Source organism: Cryptomeria japonica, chromosome 2 (genome assembly GCF_030272615.1).
Source record: "Cryptomeria japonica chromosome 2, Sugi_1.0, whole genome shotgun sequence".
In the NCBI taxonomy this organism is placed as follows: Eukaryota; Viridiplantae; Streptophyta; class Pinopsida; order Cupressales; family Cupressaceae; genus Cryptomeria; species Cryptomeria japonica.
The window spans coordinates 520,965,943-520,977,240 of record NC_081406.1 but is presented as its reverse complement, the minus strand read 5'-3'; the positions used below and the strand labels follow the sequence as shown (position 1 = coordinate 520,977,240).

At 37.7% G+C, this 11,298-nt stretch overlaps 1 protein-coding gene across 2 annotated transcripts; it reads left to right on the top strand.

The window, feature by feature from the left end:
* Positions 1–7,100: 7,100 nt before the first annotated feature.
* LOC131873653 (probable disease resistance protein At1g61310) lies at positions 7,101–10,681 on the top strand. 2 transcript variants are annotated; one of them, XM_059216697.1, is made up of 2 exons: positions 7,101–8,788; positions 10,593–10,681. In XM_059216697.1, exons 1-2 carry the CDS (start codon positions 7,455–7,457, stop codon positions 10,600–10,602), a joined length of 1,344 nt encoding a protein of 447 aa, XP_059072680.1. In that variant the 5' UTR covers positions 7,101–7,454; the 3' UTR covers positions 10,603–10,681. The 2 variants fall into 2 exon arrangements, with proteins under 2 accessions (XP_059072680.1, XP_059072679.1); XM_059216696.1 differs by lacking the exon at positions 10,593–10,681 and adding an exon at positions 8,890–9,024.
* The last annotated feature ends 617 nt before the right edge of the window (positions 10,682–11,298 follow it).

The following is an 11,298-nucleotide window of genomic DNA, read 5'->3' as shown; positions in this document are numbered from 1 at the left end:
TAGAACAAACTTGACCCACTAGGGTTTGAACACACGAGGATAGGTTAGGGCTTCAGTTAATCCCTTGACTTTGATGTGCTCATACTTGTTGTTCAATATACCATCGATACATAGCTCATCATAGGTGTCTCTGATTTCAACATGACCGAGTTCTTCAACACAACATTTGGTGAAGAATCTCACATCTTCGACTAGTAACACTTTGTCCAAGATGAGTGAAAAGGCGGTTTTGTCATCCGGTTCAGAAGCGACTTTGGGAGTCAAAGAGTATTTTAGTGAGGGCTTCTCTACATTCTTGACAACTATGGGATCTTGGATCTTGGGGGTGCCATTTGAAGATTTTAGATAAAAAACTAATAAAGAGTCCTTAGGGTTTTAGGATTTCAAACGACAGATGCTTTATACTTAGCAGCTAATGGCAACTAGATACACTCGGTAAACCAGCTTAACAATGTGTTGAGATTTGATGTAAATACCTTGAATTTTCTTTGTAGGAGGTTTGATCGCCTTTGAATTGCTTGCTCTGCTTTCTCAAAAACTTGGTAAGTGTAAATGACTGTGAAAATGCTTTTAAGTACACAAAATACCTTATCGGGCTCCGTGCGTGTTAGGTCAAAAACATAAAATGCACTCGGTTCCTCTTTAACCGATTTACTCTCCTTTTTCATTTTAACTGAGTAACCAAACTTCCTTCATTTATCGTCTTGACAAACTTCCTGTATTCACCAACTTGACAAGTTTCATGTTAAGTGCTTCAAAAGACTTTGATAGAATTTCAAACTTACTAATACATCTTAACTATGCAGATTTTGAATTTAGTACGTAATATAATAGGAACTGTTAAGATTTTAACCTTCAGAGAATGCAGTCCCTTCATACCTTTACCGATTAATTTGGAATAGGAGCACCTAACTCGGTAGGTAAGGTGCTTTCTTCATTTGACACAATTTCCTTCTTTTTCCAAATCATCTTTAATTTTTCTTTTATTTCCTCAGTGTCTTTTCTAGGTTGATCTCTGCAATCTCCAGCTAAGTGTCCCACTTTGTGACAATGAAAACATGCCATACCAGGATTTCTCCATGATCTTCGGTTGTACATCCCAACCTTATAAAACAGTTAGCACTAATATGTCCATATCTTCCACAACATTCACACCATATCCTTGTATTGTAATCCCATGGTACTGCAGAATACTGTCGGTAAGGATCTATGTGAGTTCAATAACCTCTAGCATTTGCTCAGTGTGCATACCACATATAGTTCTTTTTCTTAAACCAGCACTTCTCGGTACTATGTCCATATCTATTGTAGTTTTTATAAAACCCTTTGAATTTTGCCTTCTGATAATTTTTAACGGACTTTGTCCTACATTGATTAGATGTGTGACCATATTTATTGCAATTGTAACAATAACCATTGGACTTAGTGACATTCGGTTGCTTACCTTTTTTGATTTGGCATATGTTGATAGTGTGACCTTGATTTCCATAGTAGTTGCAAATAGGCTTATTTCTTTTGATGTTATTCCTGTTTCTAGCTTGCTTTGATGATTATCCTCTCTCGGTAGTATGAATTCCCTTCTCGATAAAGTCTTTTCCTTTGTAACCGAGTCCTGCATCTTTGTTGGGTCTTCTTGCATTCAGTTGCTCATCCAACATCTTTGATGCTTCATAACTCTTCTTCAGTGTTTCTTTGGATTTCTTCTCTGTTTCAAGTTCATCGGTTAACTTTGATACTTCAAGTTTCAATGCTTGATTCTCATCATTCTTCAGAATTGCTTCATGATGTGCATAGCCTAGTTGATCTGATAGGTTTTGTTGAATTCCAGTCAACCTTGTGATTTCATCATTCTTATCAGATACTAAGTCTTCAAGTTATTGTTTCTCTCTTTCTAGATCTCTTACTTTATCCTCAGTTGCTCTCAATGCATCTAGATTTTCAGTCATCTGTGTGCTGAAATGTTCATGTTCTCTTTTCATTGCTTTTAGTTGATCATCTAGTGCTTTGTTCTTTTCTTTCAATACTCCAATCATTTCTTCAGTCTCTTCAGATATACTGTTCTTAGATGATGTCTCAATTTGTTCCACTAACTCTTGAGAGTCCTGCAAATCATCAGATAATCTTCTTCTCACTTTCAGAGATTTTTGCATTTGCCTTTGCATGTCTGCAATCACTTGATTAGCATGATCCAGCTCTTCTTGCAGATACACAATCCTCCGAGATTGTTTATAGCCTTCCATTGATAAGATCTTTCTCTTTAGGCAGTTAAACCCTTTTCCAAGATTCAAGCTCTGATACCAATTGTTAGGCCCAATATGGAAAGCTAATATACTGAGAGGGGAGGGGTGAATCAGTACTTCAAAACATTTCTTCTATGATATCTTTACTATTATGCATAAACTGAATAGTGTAGTAACATAATATAAAACTAAAACTAATAGATAACAATCATACATAATTCACTCCATAACACATATATTTTGGTTACGTAGAAACTCTTGGTTAGAGAGAAAAATTGCGGTGGGGATGGCACCCACAACTTCACTACTGCAATAATAAAGAGTGCTCGATTAGAGCTACATGTTTAGCTATTTCTGATAGCTTACCCTGTTAGGAGTAACAAGATCTGTCAGGTCTACCTTGCTAAAGGATTTTACAACACTTCACCTAAATGTTGCACCTGGTTAGAGGCTTTACAATTTATAGACTTGATTAGAGTCTTTTACCCTGTTAAAGGTTTCTCTTTCAACTTCACAATATTACAATAAAATCATTACAAATATCTGCAACTTTGCATCTGGAATATTATAGCGGATTCTATGTGCTTAGAATAGATTACCTTGCTTATAGCATACCTCGATAACCCATATAGTAACTCGGTAAACCCTTCTGTTTACTTTGTTCTTCGACTGTTCTCTAAAAACCTTCTCGGTGACCTCTGTGTCTCCGTAATAGTCTTCTTACACTCATGCACACACCTTTAACTCTTAACTCATGTTGTATAAATAGATCTCTTATGACGATGATCCAATTCATTGCTTCGATCTTACAAACACGATTTATCGAATGAATAACCATGCAAAATATTTCATTGGTTAGATAACCTCAAAATCATACACAATCTTTAAGTGCAATTTTCAATGTGATAACAGTTAGATGTGCCTTGATCTTGTAACATGTTTTCATGTGCATGTCCAGGTTCAATGAATCTGGTAACACATTTCACTCGATGTAAATCAACTCAGTGTGTCATCTTTGCTACTCGGTAAACATGTAAAGATACTCGGTAGACAGCTCGGTGTATACTGCATTCTGTGACTGCTTTCTTCTGTAACCGACTAGATTGTACATACCGACTAAATATTTCAGTAATAGATAACCAACTAGAGTATATAGTATAACTTTGACATAAAACTAATGGCAATCTAATAAGTAGTAACAAGTATGTGTATACAAATGGGGTCTACACATGCAGAAAGCCCAAGCACCTAGACCTCACTGCTCAAACACAAATAAGAGTCACACTGACTACAATTGGATGGTTAAATCCAATAAGGATGTACTGCTCAAAACAACATCTTACTATGTTGGATTCAGTATCGGTGTAGTTCTGATTGTCTTCACAAAACCCTCCTTCAACCTTCAAATGATGTCTGCGTGTATAGCTCTGTTTATTTGCATATACCTTCACACAATTCCTTTTCGCATTCCACACTTGATCTTACAAATAAGATCTTACATTTATATCATAACCTAAGACCAATTTTAGTAGGTCGGCTCTAAAGGATATTACAATAAAATCAATTTACAAATAAAACAATATCCGATGTAATAACCGATTCAACATGTCGGCTTGATGCATTTACAACAATAATAAAACATCTCCATAGCGTGTCATGCTGATCTAGAATAGATAAGCCTGTTGGTGAATGATCTAGACCTATTTACCGGTAACAACAAATATGCAAATACGAATATGCCAATGAACAAATCTCCAAGACAAAGTGTCCAAATGATGTCTTCAACATAACTAGGTGTTTTCCATGCCATTCCAAGTGCCAGTGAACATTGTATCCTGTCGGTGTACCAGATACCAGTGACTGTGCATAAGTCATTTGCTTGCCAGTGAACATTGCCAATTCTTCAAAGTGCTAGAGTTGATAAGTGATAGTAGGTGTTGACATCAATGACAAAACCATACCAAAATACCAACATTTTCAACCCGATCCCATGATGACAAGTGTCAACATGAGATGGTTTGAGAGGAGAGGGAAGGAGCATTTAATGCCTGAGAAGACATGAGGGTAACCTCATGTGGGTTGGGTTATTGGATGAAGCTATTATCCAAGGGTAAGGTTATTATACAATGGGTAAACTCTTGTGCACAGTTTACCCATGGTTAAGCCTTGACTAAAGAGTCAAGACCCATGTGGGTTAGTGTGTTGAAGAAGGGAAGCATTTATGACTCTGTAAGAATCTTAAATGGTTGAGATGATGGGTTGGGGGCTAATTTTGGTTCAGGATTGTGCAAATGATTAGAAGAGGGATTACGCTAAATTAGAAGAGGTTAGAAGAATCTAGAAGAAAGTGGGTGAGGATAAAGTGGAATTTTTAATTAAAATAAATCATTTATTTCAACTAAAATATGCAACTTGCATTTGAAGGAGAATGCAAGTGGACTAGACATTTTTAAATAAATATTGATTTATTTAAAAAGGGGGTTTGAATTGGGGATTTTAAATAAATGTTTAATTTATTTAAATGAGAGAAAAGAAGGAAATTTAAAAAGTTAGATTTATTTAATGATTGGACTATAGTTAGCATTTTTAATTAAAATAAATAAAATCTATTTAATTAAAATAGCAGAATAGGGGTTGAGTGAATTAATTAAATGTAAATAAAATTAATAGAGGAATATTAGTTCATTAAATAAATATTTAATATTTATTTAATTCATGGACAGATTTATGTGTCTACAAGGGGAATATTGATTCACCCCCGCCCCCCCTCAGTATTCTAGTCTATTCAACATACTATTTCTTCACCTCTTATCATTGTCCCTACTTTGACCTATGGTTTTGAAGGAACTTTGTGTGATGGAGGTTGGTTGTGCTTGTAACCTACATTTAGGTCTTGACTATGATATAATTGTTGGGACATAGGTCAAAGGTGATTCTAGTAAGGTTAAGGAGGATGGGCAATTTAAATTGATATCCCTTATTCTCTTATAACTAAGTTGTATGTTTTTCTTAGGATCTCACTTGTTGGGAGATTCTATTGTAATCATCCCAATATTGATACTATCAAAATATGGGTTCTTTGGCTTTGGATACTAAGAGGCTAAGTTGAGGTAACTACTATGTTGAATATTTTCTTTCTTTCTTCTTTTCCAATATGGAGGATTTATTTAGAAGGCCTCTAGTTTCTAGGAAAGAGTGGCCTTTGTCTCAAAAACTGGTATCTGAGTTTTAACCCAATGAATGATTTTATCTTCAAGTTTTTTGTTTGCGTTTTGTTTTATGGGGTTACCATTGGAGTATTGGAATGAAAACATTTTTATGACCATTTCTAATTCCTTCCTTTAGGCAATATTGTGCTATCGACTCTATCATTGAATTCATGAAACATGTTTTGTTTGCTACATTTTGTGTGCTTGTGGAGAAGAACAAGGTGCTTCATACTCAAATTACATTATCTTTTAGATATGGTAATTGGATTTAGCAAATCAAATTTGAAGGCTCTCCTATTATCTACAATTCTTGTGGTAAAGTAGGCCATGCTACTATTGCTTGTTTGAGAAATATGAATTACCATTCTATTTGGAGGAAAAGGGAACAAATTCCTATTATTTTGGAGGAGTTTGATACTTCATTCAAGGAGGAGAAGATGATGATTAATAGGAGACAATCTCCTATTGAATGTGTTTCCTCTCCTAAAGTTATGGGTTTGCATGAGGGATTTGTTAGCATTTCTATGATTTCTCTTTGTTACAAGAAAATGAGTTTAGGGGAGAAGGATCCTTGTACTAGGTAAATAAAAATATTTGGAAGTTCAATTCATTATACCACCTTGACTTCGAATTATTAAGCTATATGGTTTTATAATGCTTTGTCCGAATTGTAGTCTTATTGTAGCACCTCTTGGTTGTTCTTTAGTGTCTTGTTGTACTTCATGCTCTATCCTTCTCTTTGCACAAGGTTTTGGACCCTTTCAAACCCCTCCTTACCATAATAAAAAATATTTTGTATACTTTGAGTTAGGTTTTATGTACAAACATTTTGTTTACCAACAATTTGATTTCATCTCTTTTATTTGTGCACTATATTTTTATCTATGTTATTATCCTTTGTACCAAGTACTACTCTTTTGAACTAGCAATAAAACAAAACCTTCACACACAAAAATATAAATATTATAAAATAATACCAACAAAAGAAAATGTTGCATACACAAACAAAAACTATTTCATAATTAACTCACAAACTAAAACCCTCATACCTAAAATTAAAAATTTATTCTGTGATTCCTTCTCACAAATAACCTCATGAATAACATAATAACGCTTACAAATAATGGATAAACATGGCCACACAAACTAAGATAAAACTACAAATACATGTCATGTGAGAATGGAAATGAGAGTGACAGAGTGAGAATGATAAAGATTTTAGTATAGACTTAAAATTTGAGCCCTCATAAATAAGTGATGTAACCATAGTATTTAATTCAACCCTAATAATTTTTAATTCATAGTATTTAAGACTTTTTACAAACTTTTTTAATTTTAATTTAGCCTCGATTTGTAAGGGATGTAACCATAACTAAAACATTTCTTTTGTCTTTTCCATTTTTATTAAATACATATAATAAAAATACAACATTAGAAAGTGTGAAAGATTAAATTGATTATTTCACCACAATATTGTAATATAAATTAAAGGACTCAACTATTTAGTTTAGCTAACTCTAATCTTTTTATTATAATCCATACTTCAAAAAGATAATTTCATTAATGTTCACAGATGTCATAAATTCAAAATATTTAAAGTATAGACAATATCTTGAATGAATAAAACATTTCAAAATACAAAATTCAAGAGACGTGATACGGTCAGTGAACTCACAAGATTCGGACAACAGAGTCAATTTTCTCCTCTACGGCACACAGATTAAAGCAGGGCGTTTGATTGGGGGAGTACTATTCGTTTTCCATAATTTTCCATGGCTACTTTTTCTCCTGCTCATGTGTCATCGCCTTGATAAAACAATTTGAAAGAAAGTTGCATTGCCTCGTTCATTCCAGGAAATTCTACCATAGCCACAGTAAAATGTGCATCGTGCAGGTATAGAATCGTAGATAGTCATACCATAAATTTTATGGCCTGAAAGTACGCTAAGATTTCAATTCACTGCATTATGTTCTAAACCAGAGCCTGGGAAAGAGTCCGATCGGCATGGGTGACCCTGGATTCGTCTCAGGACTGATAGGTGTGGGGATAACTGTAGCTTTGAAAGAGCTCAGCGAGTGTATCAAGCTTGCTGTTTACTGCAAGAAAGAGCTTCAAAAACTTGAGGACTATTTGAACAATATTGCCCCTCTCAACACGGCCATCCAGAGATATCGGACGCGTCTGAAGCTCGGCCAAATTGTTAGCCACGACACAGAAACGCTAAGGCCTCCGGCTGTGAACGAGTGGTTGAAAAAACTCAATTCGCTTGTTAGACAGGCCACCGAGGTTGCGGAGCAGTGTTGCATACGATTACCGACTTATAATGTGATTTCTCGCTACCGCATGAGCTTGAGGATAAGGGACATCGTTGCAGGCATTGAAAAGCATCTGAAGCAGGCTGCTTTGATTGGCATAACGACCACGCTTGCAGGCAATGAGGAGCTCGGGCGAGGTCTACAACGTATTGAACTAAGACTGGATGATCTCGGCACTGCAGCCACTTCGTCGAATTATCCAACAGTAACACAGAGGTTGCAGCCAGTGAACGAACCCCTTATTGTGGGGCAAGATGACGTATTTTCTGAGCTACAGAAGAAGTTAACAGATGAAGGGCAAGGGCTAACTTGCCTGGGAGTGGTCGCCATGGGCGGAGCTGGCAAAACTCTGCTTTTGAAAACTGTGTTCAATAGTAAAGAGGTGCAGGATAGTTTTAAGCAGGATCTAGTTCTATGGCTCACGGTGTCACACAACCCTTCGCTTTCTGCTCTCGCCAGTAATCTTGGAAGGCAAATTGCTTTGCAAATCAATCAGCCGTTTGATGAAAGAGGCGGCCAAGACGATTATGTGAAGCCATGGATCTATGAAAAGATGAAAAGCAGGAGGTTTTTACTGTTCCTGGACGATGTTTGGGAAAACAGCAGGGACGGTTTGCTGGAGGCTTTGGGCGTGCCGGTTCTAACGGTCGGCAACTGCAAAATGGTAGTGAGCGCCAGGGACAGAAAGGTTTTGGTAAAGTTAGGAGTAAAGCTTGATGATACAATCACCTTGAGTGGTCTTTCCGAGGAACAAAGCTGGGAACTGTTTTCATCTCATGCCTTTGCATACAACAATAACCGGGTTCCTTCGGTGACGGTGGAAGAAACGGCAACGCGCTTTTGCGAGGAATGTGATGGGCTTCCGCTTGCCATTAAAGTAATAGCGGCCACAATGGCAGGCGTCACAGATCCGGTAGAATGGGATTTGACGCTCCAGAGGCTGCAAAATGCAGACAAGCTTAATCCGGATGTGGAGAAAAAGCTTTACAACCGCTTGAGGCTCAGCTACGATGCTCTGGCCAGGTACGATCCTCATCTACAACTGTGTTATCTTTACATAGGTGCCTTTAAGGAAGATGAATTTATGTATGTGGAGGATCTCATTAACTTGTGGATTGGGGAAGGGCTAGTTACAACCAATCGCCCAGGTTACGATCCCTTGGAAATTGGAAGGGCTCAAGTAAATGTGCTCTTAGATCGCTGTCTAATTGAGGGCAGCGTAATGGATGCGGACGGGCAGGTTATGGTCTGTTCCATGCACGATGTGCTGCATGATTTAGCACTGCAGATCGCGGAGTCGGAAGAGAATTGTTTGTACAGGGCTGGCAAAAACCTACAGTTGTTTCCAGAAAATGATCAGTGCGAGGGGTAGAGCAGGATTTCCTTGATGGAGAACAATTTTGCCTCTGTTCCGGATTCATTCGAGGGTGGACAAGTCCTTTCCATGCTGCTGTCGGAGAACAAAAACCTCACGATTTTTTCTGCCCGCGCCATGGCCACAATGACCTGGGTTCGAGTTCTGGACCTTGGAGGTACTTCTGTCCAGGAGCTTCCTTCCAGCTTGGGACTCATGAAACATCTTGTTTGCTTGCGCTTGGCCCGCCTGCCAATTAACAAATTACCTGAAAGCATCACCGAGCTAAGCAAGCTTAAGATCCTGGATCTTTCCACCTGCAATCAACTGGAATGCTTGCCCTCGGGGATTGATAAACTTGTTTCTTTGAAGTACTTGGACTTCTGCTACTGTCAGCGCCTGCAGTCTATACCCTTTGGGATTTGCAGGCTTCTTTCTCTTCAGCATTTGCGATCGGAAGGATGTTGGAAAGCCTGGGGACCAGTGGTAACAGCACAGGCTAAGTCCAAATTGTGCTTCAGAGCACCTGAAAGGGCAGCTTGCTTTAAGGATCTGCAAACCCTGACGGAACTCAAATGGCTGGGACTAGAAGATATGGGAATGACAATCGAACATGGTACTTTAGGCACCATGATAGAAATGAGAATTCTTATCATAAAGCTAGCCAGCATGACTGCTCTGCCGGACGACATGACTGCAATGACGAAGTTAAAAACGCTCTTCATAAGTTGCAGGGATTTGACAAGAACCCCGCCTTGGCTTTCTCAATTTCAACACCTGGGTTGCCTCATATTCTCTAAATGCGACAAGCTTGAACAATTGTCCGCTTTGCACAAGCTTCCAAGATTGAGAAGGTTGGATATAGGTGCCTGGCATATGAAGGATTTGCCCCAGGAATTTGGGGAAGCAGGGGCGTTTCCTGCGCTGGAGAGATTTTGGGTAGAGAGAATGAACGCTCTGGAGAGGTTACCGGAGGTGATGGAAGGAGCAATGCCAGTGTTGAAAGTGTTGGGTGTTGTAAGTTGTGCTCGTGTAGAAATGCTGCCTGCCGGCTTTTCGAGCTGCAACACCTGCAACAGATACAAATTCACAATTCCAGCAAGGTGTTGCAAAGGATGGCAGAAGGAGGGCAAGATTGGGAGGTTGTACATCGGCTCAAAAACAAGCGCGTAGAGATTATCACAGAATATGGTGGTCACAAACGCTTAACGGAGATAAGCAAAATGATGGGGAATAAATATTGGTGGGACCGATTTGCAAAAGAAATGTGGATGAATTTCCATGTTTAAGTTGTGGAATTACATGTTGAGAATGTGCCTTCACTGCTATGCACACTTCTACTTTAGGCATCTAGTTCAGCTATAGTTTTCATTTTATTTAGTTTTATATAACTGTTGGTTGACTCTGTTTTCAAGTTTATTTTCCAATTTCAATGATCTATTCGAATATTGTTTCCCTGTACTGCTTTCGCAGGCCAGAATAAAACCTCTATATTGAGGTGCATCAAGATGAAGCAGTTTTATCAGTTTGAATGAATAAAAGATTCATGTGCGTTTGCTGTAGCAGTTTGCATTTGTGTTTGCTGTAGCAATTTGCATTTGTGTTTATTCTGTGTTTTCAAAAAGTGCGCTACTACATAAAAGAATATCAGGTAAATTTTCCCCTCCAGCGGCTATTACAGACTTTTATTTAAGATTTATGAATTGTGCTAATAAGCCAATTAATTGGTAATAATAATGTTGAAGAATTTGGGAAATAGTACAGCAAAGCCGTGTAAATGTGAGATGCTTTTGTTTTTCATGGACTCTCTATTCTCGTTTTATGTTCATTACTTTTCATGAATGAATGAATGTTTTTAATCACATTCACGAGGCCAAGCAGCTTATGGGATCCACATATAACGAACAAAGAAAAGCTGTACATCCAAAACACCACCTATATTTCCTTTCCTTTTTAAATCTTGGATCTTCTGTGTGTATCTTGACCAAAAAATCTGCAACCCTTATCATCTTCTCTTCTTCGAACAAATTACCCAAGCTATTCCCTTTTAATGTCTCAATATAATTGATCTGAATATTCTTGTAAGCTGAATATTCCATGATGTAATGTCATTCTGTCTCAACCGCTTCTTGAGTGCAATATGTCTACACCTTCCGTCGGCCCACTCCTCTTTAGGTAT